The 22828-nt window shown below is 32.8% G+C and overlaps 2 protein-coding genes across 2 annotated transcripts in view; one reads left to right on the forward strand and one right to left on the reverse strand.

Annotated features, from left to right (window-relative positions):
- Nucleotides 1–22828, reverse strand: part of LOC123697447 (agrin-like) — a 126008-nt gene that overhangs the window by 96509 nt on the left and 6671 nt on the right. The gene's annotated exons all lie outside the window — the stretch shown is intronic.
- LOC123697483 (4-coumarate--CoA ligase 1-like) overlaps nt 1–22828 on the forward strand; it is an 83480-nt gene that overhangs the window by 59800 nt on the left and 852 nt on the right. Inside the window, exons 2-9 of the mRNA XM_045644016.1 lie at nt 19682–19835; nt 20084–20291; nt 20889–21104; nt 21235–21340; nt 21618–21774; nt 21882–22027; nt 22317–22446; nt 22542–22763. Of these exons, the coding sequence (XP_045499972.1) occupies nt 19698–19835; nt 20084–20291; nt 20889–21104; nt 21235–21340; nt 21618–21774; nt 21882–22027; nt 22317–22446; nt 22542–22763 (1323 nt within the window). The 5' untranslated portion in view covers nt 19682–19697. The remainder of the gene's footprint in view (nt 1–19681; nt 19836–20083; nt 20292–20888; nt 21105–21234; nt 21341–21617; nt 21775–21881; nt 22028–22316; nt 22447–22541; nt 22764–22828) is intronic.

Consider the following 22828-nt stretch of genomic DNA (forward strand, 5'->3'; position numbering starts at 1 on the left):
GATAAGATATACAAATTTTACTATCATATTTTAAATAGCTATTATGAATATATCTGCGTAATAAAAATATTTATATTAAAACAGTTTACGTTACGTATACTTGATTTCTTGTTTGACGTTTAATAGGATTCAATTTTTTCATGTTTGGAATTAATCGTACTTATATCAAGAAGGACTGCAATTATTAAAAAAGTTACAATCTATGCACTTGATAATAACGTTAACATATTATACCACCTAGCTTGGCAGAAAAATCAATCTTATCTACTAGGTACTAGATTTAAAAGATTGCCGACATAAAAAGCATAAACTTTGCAAGTAACATCAATTAACAAATCTATTATAGTTGTCACAGAACGTATATTACTTTTATTGGATGAGTCGTATCGCTTGCTCGACAAGGCAGTGGCGTAGTTAATTAATATTGTAGTAGTAGTATTCAGTGTACGGTTATATGGAAGATGAATATTCATGCTATTATCGTTTGTACGACCAAGATACAATCTCTATATCGACGTTTTGTCACTGTTCCGATCCCGACTACTTACATGCCGCTCGGTGTAAATCAATAACGTCTCAGTACTAACAGTTATGCTAAAATATTATCTATACATATAATAAAATCGTAGGAAAGTCAAAACTGTACATTGAATATTTTTTTAAAAGAATACATAATCCATGATCTATAATCGATATAGAAGCCAAAAACATAGTTTTTAGAATTTTTGTCTGTTTGTCTGTTTGTCTTTTTGTCTGTTTGTCTGTTTGTCTGTTTGTCTGTTTGTCTGTATGTATTTCCTTGCTAATCTCAGAAAGTACTGAATAGATTTACTTCAAATTTTGCATGAATATTCCTTAGAGGTCGGGTGAGGATAGTTTATACATATTATCATGATATCACCTTCGGGGGAGGAGCAGTGAACCTTTATTTTTCTTACATATTCCGTGTACTACGACAGCGTACAATCTAAAGACTCATGTTTCAATGTTGGTTTCGAGTAAGCCATGCTATTATCTAGCTTTACAAAATAAAAACTATGTCATTTACGTAATTTGGGCAGAGAAACAGTTTAATGAATTTAGTAGTATAAAGACAAATTTGAAACAGCGCCATCTATGAGATTTCGTAAAAATCAAATCAATTTACATGTTAACACTACTGAACATACTGTTGAAAATTAATAATTTAAATATAATCATGTTATTTATTTAACTCTTTAACCCATATCTTCCCCTTCCCTATAAGGTGCGCTTATATTTCGTGTGAATATACTACATTTTTAAAAGTGAGGGTAGGTAGATGTTTATTATTTTAAGTCAAACTAGACACCATTACAATTAATCTAACATTGATTGCGTTCATTGGTTACATTTTTAAAATCTTCGAGTTTTATAAATTTATAAAGAATAGAAAAAATTCGATCACGAGGCGGGACTCGAACCCGCATAATTTCGTGATCGAATGATTCTATTCTTAATAAATTGAATGTCATAAAACCAAAAATATCAAATTCAATCTTCGTGTTTTGTGAATTTTCACCATACAAAAAACAAACCAAAACCATACTAAAAAGTTATTACTTTTATAGGTATTTATTTTTTATAATATAGCAATTCGTGTATTTTATTGGTTTTATAAAGTATTTTATTACACTTTTAGAATGAAATAATAGAATGATGAATTCTTTTTGACTTTTACAAGATTTTGAGGTGCGTTGGGAACAGTAGTTTGTTGATAAAACTTTATTTGTAAGTAGCTTTTTTTATAGATTTACAATTAACTTTTGATTTTTTTATTTACAGATTCAATATTCATAAAATTATATCGCCTTTGGAAGACTATTTCTGCTGACAATTTTACAACACCACTTGAAAATTGATGATTTGATGATGAAGATAGTGGCAGCGAGGATTAAGTGGAAATTAGTAATCATCCGCTTCGTCAATTTTTGACTGAAGTTAATGTCCAACGTATGGTTCAATCATTGGAAGTATCTCGGGTAATTTTGGAGGATATTTTTCAGGAAGGAGAGAAGGGGCGGCCAACCATATATCAAACTACATACTACGTTTTAGTACCGAAAAAATGTTATTGTCAAATGAAACATAAATTTTGCACTCACAACTGTACAAGTTATGATTTTTATTCTGACTTTGCTGTTATCTGATTATAATATTTATCGTTATGGCTATCGAGGCACCGACCGTACTGGGATGAGAGTACATGACTCATCATCCAGGATTGCTTAGAGCATTTTCACACTGAAAAAGATGTTTTCTTTGAATCGTAGTTGCTTCATTTATTTATTTTTAATCATTTTACACAATATGTTTTATATTTGTCCATTTTCATTATATTTTATAAATAAAATGGAACCAACATAACTTTGTTGTGTATCATTTCTCTATTAATAACCCGTAGGCATATTTTACGAGGCCCCATTTAAGGTGCGGTCCTGAAATTATAAAAAGTTAATGTATACTTTTGCCTAATATAAGCTCAAGCTCATTTTTAGATAAAAAGAATTTAGTTATAAATTTATTAAAATTTAGTAGATAAAAGAAATTAAGTATGTTACGATTTTATAAGAAAACACAGTATATTTATTAGGCGGCGGCCTGGCGGCGGTGATCTCTTCCAGGCAAAAGATATTAATCAGCTCAATAAAATTGAATAGTATGTTGTTAGTTATTCTTTAAATTTACTGATTGTAATGAGCATTTCCGCATGCAAGTTGTATCGTAGTTTAGATATATCATAGTTTTGACACATTAAAGTTCCAACAAAACCCTCAAATTTTTGAGCAGAGTTGAGCAAGATAATTTAAAAAATGTGCTGTGTTAAGTATTATAGAAAAGGTTAGTTCGTTGATAATTATTATTTCTTCATCATTGACATGTTGTTAAATGTTATTACTAAAATAAACTTTGACTGTTAATCATCTCAATTCTTCAATTCTTCAGTATTTACCTGTATGATTATTGCTTGGTAATTAATATGTATATTTTCATGTCGTATAGCTAATTATAAACATAAGTGTGATGTGAAACTAGCTGGATTTATTTTTACACACTCACAGCCATATATTTTATACTAGCTTCCGCCCGCGACTCCATCCGCGCGGAAAAATTAAGATTTAGTTTTTTTTCTACGTATTTTTCCGGGATAAAAAGTATCCTATTTTATGCCCAGGATAATAAGGTATAATTATACCAAGTTTCATCGAAATCGAACCGTTAGTTTTCACGTGATGCCTTCACATACAGACAGACAGACAAAAATTTTTTTAATCACATAATATTTGGGTTTGGTATCGATCCAGTAACACCCCCTGCTATTTATTTTTTCAATATTTTCAATGTACAGAATTAACCCTTCAACAGATTTATTATATGTAATATAATATAGATTAAAATAGTGTTAATAGTGTAAATCATAATATTTTTTCACAATTAAAAATATTTCCTTTTTTCTTATGGTGTTGGCATCGAATTAAACCGCGCTGTCGTTTCGTTCACTAAAAGTGATGTTATGAGGACCGAATATGTAACCGCCTCAACTTACCTACGGAAACGAGAGTAACCTGCGTTGTCTGTTAGTTATTGTATAGTCGAATTTAACGTTAGGTACATGGAAATTGGAATCTAAATATACCTATTATGTATAGATACTTATATTAAATCTGTACATGAAATATATTTCCTAAATAACTATCACGGGGTGATTAGGGATCGACACTGATGCTAAAGAAGCAAACAATAAAATTTTTGTCCGTCTGTCTGTCCGTATAACCGTTACAGAAACAAAAACTACTCGACGGATTTAAACGAAACTTGGTACAATTATTTTTCATACTCCTGAGCAGAGCAGTAACTCCATTTTTAAGCTTTCGTCGCGTGTGCAACCTTTATGGTACACAGAATAAAGCTACACAGAAATCATATATGAAAGAAATGTTCTCCTTATTATATAAAAAATATCTCCCGACATCATAAATGTCTATCTTTTATGGTTGACTCACAATAACACGGTAACTTCCGATAGCTTAGGAGTTCGAAGCTTTCTGATTATATTTGTCTATAACACTCTGAATCTGAAACTTTTACTCAATATGAAGACCGTTTGACAAATGATAGGGTGCATAGATGTCTATCGGTACTCAGGAACTCCCTGGGCGTGTTATAATGCCTAGGCCACAGTATTACAATTTTTCCTACAGCAGGGCGACGAATGTATTTTCGCATAGCAACGGAGGGGAACTCGCGGGGGGTCAAGTGACGCGGGCCACGTACCATTAACATGCTTAGTTTGTGGTACCGAGCGCAAAAGAAAGTCATCGTGTTTTTGTTTTGTTACTATGTAAACTAACGTAATTTAATACTTAGCTACATATTCTATATCGGTGCGCTCAAACTGTTAATCTACATTTAATTTAGATTATTATATTTTGAAATACTAAGTAATGTAGAATTTAAATCACATTCATTCATGTTTTCCTCAGATTTTCGATTTTCTCCTATTTTAAGATTTTCTTATCAGAGTTTTCAATTTTAATGTAGTTAAATTTTAAAAGAGACAATTAAGAACATTTAAAAATAAAGTGTCACGTATTTTTTTTAAACGACGAATGACCTAAAACGACGTAATCGCGGACGAAGTCGCGGGCAACAGCTAGTATCTATTAAAATCGCAATCGCTTTATCGCCAAGAATGTTTGTATTATTGAATATTTTACTATTTGTTGTTATATTTGATTTTGTCGAACTAGCCTATACTGTATATTAAATCTATATCTACTAATATTATAAAGCTGAAGAGTTTGTTTGTTTGTTTGTTTGAACGCGCTAATCTCGGGAACTACTGGTCCGATTTGAAAAATTCTTTGGGTGTTAGATAGCTCATTTATCGAGGAAGGCTATAGGCTATATACCATCACGCTACGACCAACAGGAGAGGAGCCACGGGGGTGAAACCGCGCGGAGCGGCTAGTGTTTAATATGCAAATATGACGTACCTACAATAATATTATGTAGGTATGATAAGTTTTGAAAGTAAAATTTTTTTGTCACTTTGACAGCGGGAACAGCTAGTTAAATAAAGGTTCCTTATATTTCATAAATTTAGAAAATACTAAATTATTTCTAACTTTGGAAATAACTCTATTGGTACGACCACATTCCTACTATAACGTAGAGAAAACTGAAGAAAAATACTGCGCTAAAACAATTGCACTTGCAAGCAATTCCGCAAATGAAATAAAAATACACTTAAAATTTTACTGCCCTTCTGAAGAACTTTCCTAAAACAAGCAAAACTGGCAATGGAGAGCAAAAGAAACTATTCATAATATAAATACTTTGCTCACAACAATAAATACGACCACTTCGTACTAGTGTCATGTTGGCAATAAAAACACAGAGATAATCAACCCACGATAATAATTTTATATATTTTAGTGTACATAAATACCGTTTGACATCTCGCATAATAACTTTAACAGGTAAAGATTGAGATCACTTAGCAATAATTGCAATTTTAATTATTATTCGTTTTATTACGCAATATATCGCACCCGTGGCTGCAATAAAAACCATATAAAATAAAGCCGCCACCGAAGATATACAGTGATAATATAAAAGCTATTTATTATCTAAACGCCTTCGCCGCCCTCTAGCTGTTATAATATCTGCATTGAACTTAACTAGATTCTAACGCTAAAAGTGAAGGTGATATAAATTACTTGTTTATATATGGCGTAGCTGGGAAAACAATAAGAGATTTTATTATAAACTGATACTTATAACTGAATATTGTTGAGTTAAAAGTGGCGTGGGGCTACTTACAACAATACCCACGACAAATCTTACGATATTATGACGAAATATATAGAATAAATTACAGGAATCTAGTGATAAAAATACATTGGAATGTCACTAAAAATGTGGTTAAAGAAAACATTTCATACTTTTTTGATTTCGATTAGAACAAAAAATGTTAACTCTAAGGACAGGTTTTTTGTATCTACACTTAAAAATGAAATTGAAAAAGTTCATTATAGTCTGATATTTTAAATTTCCTTTATAAATAATATTTGTATCAGACGCAAATATTTCTGGGGTTTCGTTTAATTTAAACCTTTAAATTAAACGAAATCGTCATGACCGTTTTTTCTATTTATCCTTTATCTCCAACGCTTTCCTTTAAACATTTACGGGATAGAAGTTTCGCGAACGAAAACAATCATGTAATGCACGATGAATGCAGTTACTTGAATATGCATTAAATGAACGTCTCGGTACTTTTCAGAATAACAAAATGGAAAACTTAGCATTCTTACGAGTTTGTTCAATTTTTTACCACGGTTCTGTGCTTGCTATGCAGCCATTGACAACAAAGTGCTTACGGATCGAAATCGTTCCTTTATCCATATTATTCTGCAAATGTATTTTGTCGGATTTAAAAAATAATCCAATTCTCGAATATCGAATCTATAATATAAAAATGAATCCCAAAATGTGTTGGTAAGCGCATTACTTTAGAACCGATTTCGTTAATTCTTTTTTTATAATATTCCTTGAAGTACGAGGATGGTTCTTATGTAGAGAAAACGTAAATATGTACCACGGGCGAAGCCGGGGCGGACCGCTTGTTTCAAATATATATCTATGTAATTTTAATAGTCTACATAATATCTTAAGCTACCTACACATTATAATCAAAGATCACTTGAAACGAAATGGCTATAATCTATACATCTATTTAATTCGGTTGGTACCTATTGTTCCTATCCGTATGCTAACTTAAAACAATATATACCAACTGCCAGATATCCAGTAGGTTCAACATCCACATCAATATCATAATATCGTATAACTTACTATTAATATTAAATATCGGAAAGTTCCTTTTGACTATAAATATCTTTGTAACTCCTTCAATTACGAACCGTATAATGGATTTCGCTGAAACTTTCTGTCGATCTTCAAATGATCTCAAATAACTGCCGAAATAATATTATTAACAGAGGAATATCCGGTAAAAGCGTACTGAAGTACACTAAAGTTATAATACTTAGAAGACTTGATACGTAATTCCTTTATGAGATGGCTTAATCATTAATAAGACGACTCAAAGGTGAAATTATCCTTTAGCAAGGATGAGATCATTAAGCTAATGACGCAAATGTAAATAGTAATGCAATGTTATTAGAGCAACTAACTTAATTAGAACAACGCAACGCTTCAATATTTACAAACCCGTGTATATGTAATTTAATTCCCTTAATGTACATTTATAATCATGCAAATTACAGCGGGATTTATATATGTTTTTGTTATTTCCATGAACGTAACGAGAAAATTTACAATATTCGTGATTCAAAGAAGTATTTTAAACATAACGTGTTTTTGATAAAGTTATTATCAATCAATCAATTAATTTTCTCCGAAAAACGCTCATTGGCACGCAACGATCAACACTCTAGTGAAGTTATTTAACCATTTAAACATATTTTGTATTTTTCAAAGAAGAGATAACATTTTAGCTTTTTTTTTCAAGCAATTACACATGTTGAAAATCTTCCAAAATTTAACCATACATCATAATATTATGATTTTATTTGATCGTAGAAAAAAAAAATTGTAGAATATTTGTCAAAGAGTCAAGAAATATAAACAAGAGCACAGCTGTAAGGATCGGAGTGCACATAAATATACTGCGACTGATCTTTCGCAATTTTCCATACAGGAGTATTGATAATTGACACAATATAATAACGAATTCTCCAAGCAACAGTACAAGTTCTACTAAGATTTTACTTAATAATAGAATTAAATAGGTAATTCTATGTACCTAAGTATAGTTATTTAGTGAGTTGCGTGACGCCTACATTTAAGAATGGTGCAAACTTTACAACGTCCAAAGCATAATTGTGGTATTAATTCGCCGTTTTAAACTCAGTTAATGGCTTATTATTTTGCCACAGTATATCGGAACTTTTATTGCTCTGTGGCACGTAAATTAGTACCAACTTTATTGAATTAGCCAAACACGCCTTTTGAATTATAATTTTATTTGTATTAGGAGGCAATCGGAATGTTATACCTACATGAAAGTAAATATTTGTATTTTTTAAATATAATTTTTTTTGCGTGCTCTTCATAATTATTGAGTCTTTCTTATTTTTTGCGCTAGATAAGAAATGAACTAGCCATTTTCTTCGACCTTGGTCTTATAATCTTTAGAACCCTTTTATAACTTCATCCCGTCATTATTTAAGTTTATATTATTATTTTACGTAACAACAGCGAAGACGTCAACTTTGGGCAAGGAATAATGACTAAGGACAGGTGGTTAAATATTTAATTGACGTAGTTTTAAGTTTGCGTGTCGGATTATTATTATTCACGAAGGAATGAAAGTAGGCTGAAAGCCACGTGCCCTCATCACTTAGACGTAAACATTTTACTCATACGCAGTACTAAAACGTATCTTCCTAGCTTTAGGGAAATATACTGTACCAGGGCATATTGATGTTATTACACCAGGTCAAAGATTACACAGGGTGTAGATGCATCGCACAATCAAACATTTTTAGCTCACGGTCTAGAGAATTTATTGATTTTTAATGTATGTATTAACCATAGGATAATAAAAGACGATCATAAATTACAAATATGAAACATTATTATACCAATTTCCATTGAGAGCTCTAATCTACAGCTTCCTCTATACCGCGGTCCAATTATAAAGCTTAATTCTTAATTAAGTTTGAGGTACGATAATGTATTGTTATTTACAGATAGACCACCAGCGCCGATCTCAGAGGGTCTCATTTACTCGGGTGATTTACGAGTTCACACATCGGATCCAATCTCACTTAGCAATGATTTATGCCCAACAGCTCCCTCTGCTGAGTTAAGCGCATTATCGGACCGCATGCCCTATCAACTTTGTAAACGATTAATACATTAGCTCAATACACTGCTTCTGGAGACGGGACAGCATAGAGACACGGAAACTTATCCGCTTTTAATGAATGGAAATTGAATGGATCTAATACAATTTATGTTTATATCTTTGTAAGTTTGAGCTGTCATAATTAATGACTGTATTATTATTTTTTTATTCGTACTGTGTCAGTGATTGTAACGAGCTTAGTAAAGAAATATTTATTTCTTCAATGATATACATGTAAAGGGTCTTTATCAGTCTAATCTATGGAGAGAAACTCAACTTCGACAGTCAATGTGCGTCTTGCACGCAATACTAACTCGAAGACGAATTTGCAGCCAGCTAAAATATTGAACTCATTTATCTTTCATCACGAGTACGTATGTAACTAGGCGAGAATGTAATTACGTACAACCATTTATTTTTACCTGACTTTTACTCGTATATCATCGAACAGGATATAAATGGACCATTATTTAATAAATCTTATACTTAAATGGCTAAAATATCCAAGTAACATATATAAAACGTGCGTTAAATTGTATGTGCTTCTAAAAAGAGCCAACTACTTATTTCATAGAACCAATTACAATTTATTTACATCGCCAGGTGCCGAAAAACGGTGTCATATTCTGAGCGTAAAAACTGTAAAAACCTTCATGAGTCGAACGTTACACGCTTTAGCAACAATAAAAAAATACGAAACCCGCGTATTCGACGTTCAACGTTCACGTTTATGGGCAATACTGAAAACAGAACTTCAATAATTATAACAAAAATATCGTTAGGTGGCAAACAATTTTATTAACTAAGTGGGTATAGAGTATCAGCAGTAAAATCAAGATTATTTCACACTGACATCAGTGTTGATCAATGAGGCTCAATCAGGCCGGTTCGTAAACTCTCAATTCAGCGATCGGACGCACGCGCTTTGCGATACAATTTAGCGCTCGTACACAGAGGTGACAAACGTCTGACCTGCCTTAACGAGCCGTGAGTACTGACGATTTATTTAGAGATACTTCATAGAGATTATGTTTATCTAACACACATTAAAGTCCAGTTGATTTTCACTGCGATGTTTGTAGAAAATAAACCTTTATTTGCTCATGAGTGTGACTTTTTATTTAACAGTTAAACTTAATTATTCATTCTGGATGGCACCATGACACTTAATTAATAAAAAAGTAATTTTCTAAAAGGCTTTTGTAATAAATAGAAAGACTGTAAGTATTTACGATTTGCGCAAAAATGTAGAGACCGAAACTACATACTAAAAATATTTTATTTGAATATATCTATATCTACGCTCCTTATTTAAGGTACTTATATCGATTAAGAATGATCTTAGACGATGAATTGTCCAATGAGCACCTAGTTTTCATATTACCACTCTACTAAATCCAAAATATTGCCCCAAAAACGATATAAATAAAATCCTTACAACCCCAAATCACGCAAGTCCAATCGGGAAAACGTTAACGTAAATATTTTAAATCTCCGTAAGCCTAGTACCTCATTTACCCGGCGACCACTTGACACATATTGGCGTTTATCTGGTCGAGTTAATTTTCCGGGTCGAGCGAGGCGGGCCGGGTGAATTCAATCAGAAGCGTCAACCAAAGCAATCTCGACAGCAGTGGAAACGGTTCGTACGAGTGTGCATTCAGGCCGCCGCCCGCCGCCCGCCGCCCGACGAGTGCCCGAGTGCCGAGTGGCCACAAGGGCTCCTCACCTTACCCGCACGCGATCTTACTAAACCTCTCGGCTTGCATAAATACGACGTTTATTCAATGCCACTTTTATGATTTTACGCTGGAATATATTTTTGAATTTTCTAGAATCACTTATGGTTTGTATGATATTAATATTGCCTAAATGATCAGACAGGTGGATAAACTTGTGTACTAAAGTAAAAAAAAAAGAACTAAGTCTTAATAAAAGGCAACACTTTCAAGGAAATTCATTTGGATAAAAACTGAAAGTGCTTCTTTGTAATTTTATCTCGACCATAATTTGTTAAAAAGTCAGACTTGAGACAAAATAAAGTCTACAAAGTATGTAGCATTGTTTCGTGTTGTTTAGTCTTCAATTTTGTTGAATCGCGGGGTTGCCGTCATAATAATAAAATATTGTGAATACAAGCAGCCACCGTTTACTCGAGTGCTGCGGGCACCCATTTAAGTGAAACGGACAGATCACTTAACCTTACTCTTATATTTGAAGAAAAGGTGAATCGTTGAACCCACTTAACTGCCTTATTAACCATTCAGCCAATATTTGACTCTGAATATGTTCATAAATTTATAATTTAAGCGATGTTGTTCTGGTACAATTCTTAAAAATACACGACAGTCGCTTTATATGAGCTGAATAAAATAACTACCAAAACTGCTTTTGACTCGATAGCTGAATAATTAGCGGACGGTTAGATAGCGCAATAAAATAAACGACACAACGAGATATCGTCAAAACAAAATATACATTACATTTTATATTTTTGTTAGAAGAGAATAAACGTTGACGGATATTCAATAGATAGTTAAGCTTTAATAAAATGGAGACTTGTAACCATATTCGCTGTTCGCAGCGGACCACCTACGAACACTTGGTTTTATTATCTTAACTGAGTCGATGCTCTGGGAATGGGCCAAACAAAAATACGAGTCGGTGACGTGGTACGTCTAGAAAATTGTTCGTTATAACAACAAAAGTTGCGGAAACTTTAAAAAATGATAGCTGCAAAGTTTAGGATGAAGCATGCGAACATAATTTTATTTAAAAATTGCAATTCCGTTAGACAATATTTTCATGATACCACACAAATTTTATAATCTGCGTAGCGAGGTTTGAAATATGTTACGAAAAATTGTATTAACTTTCAAAAATTCAACAGGAATGCGTTTTCGAGGTTCCAGCTCAATTTTTAGTCTTCATTTGACCCATACTTAGAAGAATGATATGCAATTAAATCCATATTAACTGTTTATGTGGAATTAATTGCATATCATTCTTTAGTTCTAATTCTAACAATGTTTCCCAAAAATCACACTGGAAAACGGAGCGTAGCTCACGTTGTGATCAGAAAGGCAGTGGCCAAAGCAGTATCAATTTCACACATGGAGGTTTTACGGTGTAAGAGTAATATATTCAATTCGTTCGTAACGGCCCGGATTCGGCCAGCTTTACGAGACGGTTTAAAGCTAACTAATTTGGTTAATGATCAAAATTTGTGCCAGAAACGTTCGCTAGTACTAATATATGGAACTGACTCGTCGGATTTCAGTTGGAAATGGGTTTAAACGTTTTGCACGTTAGGCTCATTAATCTTGTCCGTTTTATCTTTGAGAATGCGATGCTATTTTATAACGTTATCCATTAAATGTATCGTGTCATCAAGGATGTGGCGTAAACCATGACGATATCCAAAAGAGCGCTTAACTTGAAGTAGCACGTTCATACTGAATAATATTTTCATTTTACGGGTAATACTTATTGGAATTGTCATAAAGTCTGCCCAGACGGTTCTTAAGATTATAATATAATACGAGCATATTTTTATATCAATTTTAAATTATTTTATGGATTGAAACCTTAATAATATGTTAAAGAGTCGAGGTATAATGTCTAATATAAAATATTGCGTAGGTTTCATCATATAATATTAACAGCATCCTAATAGAGTGCCGTTAAACTAATCCATTAAAACGTAGTTCCGTATTCACCGTGTTTCTGCTCGTAATATTAAATATTAAATTTAGCGCCTTGCAAAGTTAGCACTTATGAAGCAGTTATTTTCAAGTCCAATTTTTTCAATTAAACGTAATAATTATTAATTTAAAATAAAATTTGGTACATAATATAAGAAACAATCATGCTATGAAATCTTTCTGTTAATATAAAAATGTATCCAACACCATTTCTCGAGGCTAAGAAAGTTAACAAACTGCCCACAAAACTGTCTCAACAATCTGGCTTTATGAACAAACTGCAAAATTGTCTGTAAAAGCCTTATATTTTTCATGTAATACCTACTTTAAAAAAATACTCTATTTTTTATGAAATAATATACCTATTACAACAAATACATATACTTACATATAAAAACTGCATAATACACGAATTACACGATGTTTTTTGTATTCTTTGAAACTCAATACAAAGCAAATTGTTATTTCTCTCGTCTTATCGTATTTAATAATCACTAACTAAAAGTACGTATCTACATGAAAATCGTTTACAAATTACTGTTCGCAATTTGCATTGTAAAACCGAGGGCGAGACCTCGTAACAAACTGTCTGCAGTTTAAGTTCTATATCAATCAAAGAAGTTTGAACTCTTTTGTAAGTTTCATTGGATACAATTGTGAAAGTTAAGTAAGTTCCAATGCATAAAGTTCTTCGAGTACAGTTCTGGCCACATAAAATGGCACATCTCATAGAGAAGGAACAGGGAAGTTTACATAATCTAATGCGGAATTGCTTCAATGTTTTCGGTAAGTGTTTGGTCTAACATTTAAAAAATGTAACATTTTTCATGGATTTTTTAATGGTTTAAAGCGTTTCCACACGGGGTTCCTAAAAAATAAAAACAAAGATCACCTTAAAAGCTCTTACTGATAGCTTAACTTGTGTTGCACATTTGTTTGTATTGTTATTGTATATTTTATTTGCCTTTTTCTTTTAATATAAAACCGATTCATTCAATATATACAGAAGAATGAATTATGTATTCAAATATATATTACGTTTCTTCAAACATAATAATATACATTTCTTCAAACATGCAAGAATCCATTATTGATGTTTTATTTCCAATGAGTCAGACAAAAAGCCGCTGCACACAGCCACTTGAATGTCCAGACATCTTTTATGTCCCACTGTTCATTCACTAATTTGAGGTTCGAGGAATGTGTTTCATAATATTTCGCAAAACTATTTTCTATACATTCGTATGCGAGTTATGATGTTTATTATTTATTCAATAATAGAATCGAGTATTACAAGATAGCAATAAAACTTGTATTGTGTTTGATTACTATTTACGACTCCGTGAATAAAGAATCAGTAATCAAAAATTACAATACTTTATACAAGGTTCCGTATTTGTAATAATAACGTTAAAGTTAAATAATGATTATTTTAATTCAAGTTGTTTACCACAATCTTCCCTAAACGTACTTACTTGACTGCAAAAGACAAGCCACTAAAACGGTCATTTTAAACGGTCAAATTATTTTATGTTTTAATCAGCCAACGTCTTACGCTACTGTTATAATCAATTTTGAGGAAGGAATTCAATAATCTCTCACCATAAAACTAACTTGAACATATGGTATAAGTTATAGACTTAACATTTAGTGATAAAAATACCATTACTCTAAACAGTCGACTGTATTTAAAGAAGTCATGAGTGCGACAGTGAATGTTTGTTTCTCACGGTCACACCCGCCCACTTAGAGGCTTTGAGCAAACTAACGTGTCGACTTACCTCGTTAGATCTGTAACTTTCAAATGATTATGTATAACTATGAAGTCACGTCCAATATAGTGTGAATATGCGAAATTACTATGCGACATTTCAAGATTTGAATTGATTAGGTATCTATCTGTATATTAACAGTTTGGTAGAGTATGAGTACACCCACGGCATTTCATACGAGCAATCCGATTTAGTAATAATTATCGTCTAATTAATAGCTTATTAGTTGAAGTATCGTATAACGTATTCCCACAAGTTCCAATTTAGTTAAGTTACTGAATGTGAATACTATTGCCACTATCTTAAGTGGTGCTGAATTGGCGTTTTACATAGAGGATTCGATTAGTTATTTTTTTTAAATCGACTACAAAGTATGAGTCTTTTGTCGAGGACATATTATATGAAATACCTACTACAACATGTATGATAGAATGTCCTTGATACGAGCTCAAACTCAAGTCATATTCTCAAAGAGCTAACGCAACATTTTTATTTCACAGATGTTATACAACAAATTCACAATCCCAATTCCAAATTCGTCTTCAATAAAACCGCGTCAGCTTTTCACTTAAAGTTGTGGTACCTACAACTAATTTACCAGCATTATCACTTTTATTTCAGAGATGTTATACAACCAAATTAAAAATCCCTGTTACGTCTTCAATAGAAACCGCCTCGGCTCTTCACTTAAACTTGTAGTACAACTAATTTCCCAACATTATTGACACGTCATATTGCCGCTGTTGAGACTTGTAAGGTTGTAAATGCGGCAATTGTAAAGTAAAGTCATTATGATGTTTGGCCGCGGACGGCGTGGTTGCACGCATGTACACTTTCGTATGTGAGAACATGTATGCATAATGCATATATCAAATTGAAAGCGTAGGTACAATATCAGCTTTTGTTATACTCAATTTATTTTATTTAATAAAAAATCAAAATAAAATTTTTATCGTCAACTTTTTTCATGTTTTGAAAATTTATCAAAAATAACCGGGTTCATAGAAAAGTAGATTTTAGTTTTGTGCAAAAGATTTTATTTTATTAAGTTAAGTTAATTTTATTTTATTTTCATCTCTCTATTTATTTTATTATATAGAATATAGATATTTGAACAGATCGAAATACCTACAAAAATAAATTAAATTCCTAATGCAGAACCAGTTGCAATAAATAAAGGCAAGGACATACAAGAGTTATGTTGTTTGAAATTAAACATTACTGCTTAGTTTTGGCTTAAATTCAAGTTAAGCCTCGTAAATGTCTCGAGTGTATTATTAGTCAGATATAACCAACTTATGTTTGTGTATAATTTGTATTGATGGTAAGTATAACAATAAGGGTATCAGCATTAAGTAATTCTTATGCTTGAACTTATGCTTGAGTTGTTCAATAGTTGATTGAATAAACTAAGCTCTTCCTACGAATATTGATGATTCATAAAAATATGAAAGGGTCATTGTATTTTGATAGTTTAGCGGTCAGAATAAAAGCTCGGTTTGAAAGTTTATAGTAATAACAATATGGCAAATGAGTCACATTAATAACGTTAATGTTTCAACAGGATTAGGTAAAATAATATCATATTAGCAATTTTCATAATTTCATTATAAATTATCAAATTAATACCATGTATTAATTTTAATTGACGGTAAATAAAGGTATTATGAAAAATAAGCTTAATACAATTTGTAGGCAATGATTCTGAAACTTCATGATTTTTAATCATAATGATATGAAAGCGCATGACGTTAAATTGCTTGCGTATTAATAAACTAGCTGTGCCGCGCGGTTTCACCCGCGTGGCTCCGCTCCTGTTGGTCTTAGTGGATAATGTAGCTTTCGAATGGTGAAAGAATTTTTAAAATCGGTCCAGTAGTTTATGAGCCTATTCATTCCCTTCCCAATCCACCATCAACGATCTGCGTAATGAGGTCGTCGCCCTGCGCGATTCAATTTCATTATGTAGGTCAACGGAGGTTTCATATGTGAACACACGTCGTGGAGCGCAACGTGAGACTTTTGAGTCAGCGAATTTGACGACGCCGCCGGCCGTCGACCGCGTCACGCCGCGCCCCGCCCGACCCGCGCCTCCCCTGGAGAGCCCGCCTCGTGTAGCCAACCCGACACCGGCTGGCTACGCGGCCGCTGCCGCCAAGCCTCCCGTAAAGCGGCAAGAAATCACCCGAGATGGAGATCCCGTTAAGCACAGGGACTCCCCGCGCCGTGCGGCACACTTGTCGAGCGTGAATAGTCATCCACTCGATGAGGAGGGCTTTACAAAGGTAGAGAAAAGGAAGAAGAAAAAGAAGCCCTCCTCCAACAAGTGCGGTACTGCCCCGACCGGTAACAACCACCTGCTGCGGCCCGCCATACCGACGACGCAGCTGTACGTGTCCCGCCTGCACCACTCCACCCAAGCTTCTGATGTAGTGGAGTATGTGCGGGTTAAGACCAAATTTATCGTGAGGGTCCAGCGCCTGGAGCCGCGCAATAATTTGAATTTTAATTCATTTGTTGTGCGTGTACCGAGCGAGCAGCTGTCGATCTTCATGAGCGAGGAGTTCTGGCCCCGTGGTGTCGTGTTCCGGCGGTTTCGCGGGCGACTTCGCAACACCCAGCCGAAGCCCATTCAGCGAAATATGACACTGCCAGTGCCGTGAATTGTATATAGTGTAGTGCTTAATAGTTTTAGTTATAAAATATTATATGTATGTTAGTCTGTAAGGTATTTATTCTATGGGTCTGTACAATTTATTGTCTGTTACCTGAAATAAATGTTATAAATAAAAATAAAAAAATAAATTACAATCAAACAAACAGACAAACAAAGTTTTCCTCTTTATAATATTAGTGGAGATAAATAATGGCCACTAAAAAAATTGCCTATAGTACCTTTTTAGTTTTACGTATTTCAATGGTACCGATAGCGAATAATTAGGATACGATAAACATGATTCAATAAAATAGCTTTACTCATCTAAATAAACGTTCGTAATAAATTGCATTTATAATTTTATGTTAGTTGTGTAGGATTATTAACTAGAACTAGTTCCGTTTATCGATATGATTATGACACAAAATTATTACGGCTTAAATACTCGTAGTATGAGTCACACCGCCATGAGAAGAGGGAATGCGGGTGTTTCTGAGCATTAGAATTTACATTTACATAAATGTTAGTTGTTTTTGTTATTAAATAAAGTTTAGTTGAATCCATTATTCTTTCGATTACAACGCAGGTAAGGTAGAGAGTAGTGGAGAGGTAGAGTAATTAAGTAGAGCTAAATGAAATAATAACTTTCTCTTTACTATAATTGTTTGAGTACTTTTGTTCCAGTAAGTTATTCAGATAATTCTTACGTTACCTTTTTTACTAAACATCATAAAAATAGATTAAAATTAAAGCATTTAATAGGTTAATACTTTTACTTACCTGTCTATTCAGTAATCTGTGCTTATACGGCAATGTTTAGCCAGTTAAAAGGTGAGTTTCTAAGAGCATAAATTATAACAAACTTTACGATGAAAATATTCTAGAATAGCCCCAGTAATAGTGCGTTAACGCAGTGCGTGGGTAGAGTCACGCGGGCGTACTAACAAATTACATTTCGGTCTACCTTCTACCGTGTAGCGATGCTGATATAGCACGAACTTATGTTGACAAAGTAAAGAAAGGTAATCATTTAGTGCGAAATTATAAGCTTAACCCACACTTAATACGCATAATAGTTAAAATATGGTGCTGATGTTTCAAAATTTCCGTGTTTAGCTTTATAAGATTTTTATTTGATATTTGTATGTAATATCTTAAAGGTCGGCAACACATTATTTCTATCTCTCTTTCTCAGCCCGGTTTAACCCATAGTTGAGTAGAGGCCTCTTCATGTGCACGCCATTCTTTTCTGTTCGTCGCCACCCTCATCCACTTCCTTCCTAAGATCTTCACTATGTCATCAACCCATCTAGAAGGACAGCCTTTCTTCGTCCGGTCCAAGGACGCCATTATAGAATTTTGTTGGTCCCCTGTTGTCACTAAGTCTGTTGATATGTCCTGAATATAAATCGGCGGCGGGCACTTTCCACCAGGCAACCTGCCTCTATATCTATATATTAATATCAAGTCAGAAATAAAGTAGTGTTCACTGCTAAATTAATTAATATTACTAATAGCAGACTGCAGATATAGAAACTATATTTATCTTACAGAAAAGAGCCATTCGCTCTATATATAATTTACGTGCTCGGGACTCACTAAGAGATCATTTTAAGAATACTGGTATCCTTACTGTACCATCACAGTATATATTTAATAATATTTTGCATGTACACAAAAGCTCCGACTTACACACAAGAGTAGGAGATAGACACGATTATGGCACAAGGAACAGGAATAGAATTGAAATGCCATTTTTCCGATTAGCTAAAGTTAAAAATTCATTTATGGGTCAAGGTATACGCTTTTACAATATAATTCCTCATAATATTAAAGAGTTTAGTAGTTCTAATTTTAAAACTTATATAAAAAATGTACTAGTTCAGAGAGCGTACTACAGTATTCAGGAATATATGGACGATAAAAATCCATGGAGGGTTGTCGCGTAAAAACCACAGGACAGTTCTTTGGCATATTATGATATAATATGTAGTTAGATATAAGTTACTGTATATTATGTAATATTGACATGCTTTTAAAAGAGCAACTATGGAGTTTCTTGCCGATTCTTCTCCATAGATACTGCTTTCCGAATCGGTGGTAAATGTTAAAAATACTTACCTATGTAATGACGATTCGAAAGTGCTACTAAATAGTAGTCTAATTGAATAAATGAATGTTTGAGTTTTGAGTTTTTTTTTTTTTGAATACAAGCAATCAAATTCCTCTTTATCGTATTAGTGCAGAGAAAATACGCTCTTATGTTTTTATAAGGCTTACTAGATGTTCGTCTCTAGTCAAGTAAATCTAAGGAAATTTATTAGGTACTTATTTAAGGTAACCTTGTTAACTAATGTTGTTGACTTAAATTTGTATTTAAACTATCTAAATACCTATACTAATATAGCCATTATGTTTCTCTGTTAGTAAATACAACATACCAAAAATAAATACCAAAACAGTAAAAAAGGCGAAAGATAACTTTACAATATAATATTATAAGCGTTGTATAAATTAATACTACCTATAGATAGAATGCTAGCGCCGTAAGATAAGCAAATTTTGATAAACCAGTTCAGTATTCTTATAGGTGCCAAGTAATACGGATGTTAAAAATGGTGACTAGTGACAAATATAAGGATGGTGTTTTTTACGGCACTCAAGATTTGAAAATACCGTTGCATATGAACTTTGGCAAATTTTTCTTGGATGCTATTAAACAATTTAAAAACAAAATCGCTTTGGTAAGTGTTATCTCAACTTAACCTTTTTTATTTTCAATGTAAGAACGAGAAAAAAATGTGTATGTTATTACTTCCTAACTTGATTTCATTTAAATTAAATAAATTTTGAGAAATAATATATTGTTTAATATCATTGTTTATAAACGAAATTCGTAGTAATATAATGATGAGATAACGTTTGATTTGAACAACAGAAGATTGTCACCGTGTGTAACATATTGTGATAAGTACAATATCATTTGTTTTAGATTAACGGACTGACAAATGAATCAATTACCTATAAAGAATTGGTCCAAAAAGTGGTTAATACCGCTTCTAGCCTTATCAATTTGGGGATCAAAACAGGAGATGTGGTAGCCATATGCAGTGAAAACAGAATTGAATATATCATAACCTCTCTAGCTGTATTTTGCTCTGGAGGGGTTATTACATTTTTTAACAGCTCATATAATATAAGTAAGGACACAATACAGTAGAACTCCAATTATCCGAACTCCGACTATCCGAATCGCCGATTATCCGAATCACAAAAAAATTGTCGAAAACGGTTGAAGACCGCAAAACAGCTTACATTGACGGAGATGTTTAAAAATCAATGATTTTTATTTCTAAACTTGTACATAAGTACATTTTATTTATATTTAAAACATGTGAAAATTTCATGTTTCTTTCATTTAATTCAATAAAAAAATAGTGCAATATCAAAACGTAGCTTTTATTCTCTCCAATGGCAATTTTTTTTTAAATCCGATCTTCCGAATATTTGATTATCCGAATGGGTCCCGGTCCCCATTAATTCGGATAATTGGAGTTCTACTGTATATAGAAAGAATTTTAAGCAAAAGAATCAAAATTAAATACAGTCTACAATTCATCATCAAAACCTTAAAAATTTGAAAGCCGTCGTTCAGCAATGTATTGTTTTGTATTTTTTATAATCTTTAGATATTTTAAAGATTTCAAAATAAAATAAGAGTTTTATCGTTTGTGCTGATTAGAACATTCAATGCAAACAATAAGTAATAATTTCATAGCTTTTTATTCGATCTTCAGGTGAAATGAAACATGCTCTACATATTTCAAAGCCGAAGTTTATGTTCCTGTCATCTCATACATATGAAAAATATTATGAGGGTCTTCAAGCGGAAAACGTGATACAAAAATTCATCATATTTGATGAACAACCCGTTATGCCACAACACCTTTATTTCAAACAATTAGCGGACAATTACGTGGATGTAGATTCTTTTAAGCCAGTTCATTTTGAAGGTATGAAGAATTTCAAACATAAACTAAAAAAATTATTAAAACGTGATCAAATTGTTATTTTATGTAATTCCTTGCTGTTTCCTGATGATAATTATAACGTTGTTTGCAAAGTTGTATGCATTTGTTTAAGGCGAAGTTCACACATGCATGATACTATACTCTTCGGGGACCACTGGCCTCGCAAAAGGAGCAAAACTAAGTCATTTAAACTTTATCGTTGTCAGCCAACGGCCTACGTAAGTAGGAAATGGAATTATATTTAAGTTGTAAAAAAATAATCAAATGATGCATGTTTTTGGTAATTAAATCAGAATATAAATATTCCAATTTTTGTGGCAATGAATAATAGAAAAAATAATTACCAGTCGATAACAATTATTTTCCATCAAGGCAATTAAAATAAAAATTTGGTAGATACAAGATATTCGCTAAGTTACAAACGAATCAATAAGTAAACCAAGTTTATACGGACAAACTATTCCTATATCATAACATAATTATATTTTCTCACAGATTGCTAACTCGTGATTTACTGATGCTCCAAGTAGCTCCATGGTCAAGTACTTTAGGAATCGCAAAAGCATTTGACGACACTATACGTGGAAAAACAACTGTATATCTACCGAGATACCAAGAGAGACAGTATTTACAAACCATTGAAAAATACAAGGTGAATATTAATATTAAAACTTAATCATTCATCCTTTTATTTAACGCATGTTTTTCTTACTATTTATGAAAGTAATTTAAGTAAAACTTTTTGTTTATGTTCACCAGATAGGGGTAATAATAATAGCTCCACCACTTCTAGTAATGCTGTGTAAATCAAAAATTGCTGACGAGTATAATCTCAGTTCCTTGGAAATCATTATATCCGGAGGGGCTCCAATTGATTTAGATACAATACATCAAGCCAAGAAGAGGTAATTAACAATTGATGTCGATTGCAATTCAACACAATCCATAATTAAAATACACATTTTTGCCATATTCGAATTAAAGTTAGGGCATTAGTCCTACCATGTTTTCTCAACTCTGCCTGTCAGAGTACCTTTCTTATTGTAAGAGCCGGATAATCTAAAAATTGTGAAAATCGGAATTCACATCGTGAACAATATGAGATGCAAGGACGCAACAAAAAAGCCAATCAACAACATATTATATTAAACATTTAATATTCAAATTATTATAATGCAAGTTACCTTTCAACAGATATCCACATCTAAAGCGCGTCTTACAAGGTTATGGTATGACAGAAGTGTCAGGCGCTCTCACTGAGGACTCAGAAGTGACTCCTAAAGAAGGTAGCGTGGGACCACTGGCTGAAGGATGTATTGTAAAGGTACGATTTTATAAATTGTTACTTCAGGAGAAAAATGTGTTAAGTACTGACTTTCAGATGAGATGAAGTTAATGACAAGGATATTCCATTTTTAGGTAGTTGACCCTAGCACAGGAAAAATATTAGGTTGCCGTGAGCCAGGTGAAATCCAGGTGAAAGGACCAGTTCTATTTCAAGGTTACATAGGAATATCTACCGAGAGTAATTTTACTCCAGATGGATTTTATAAAACCGGTGACATTGCATACTATGACGAAGATGGATACTTTTACATAATCGATAGGATCAAAGAACTGATAAAGTATAACGCGTGGCAGGTGAGATAGTTTAACTTGTTATCAGTATGATTATCGTATGTGGTACACTTATTTATTCAGATGCT

The sequence above is a fragment of the Colias croceus genome, chromosome 1 (assembly GCF_905220415.1).
Source record: "Colias croceus chromosome 1, ilColCroc2.1".
Taxonomy (NCBI): domain Eukaryota; kingdom Metazoa; phylum Arthropoda; class Insecta; order Lepidoptera; family Pieridae; genus Colias; species Colias croceus.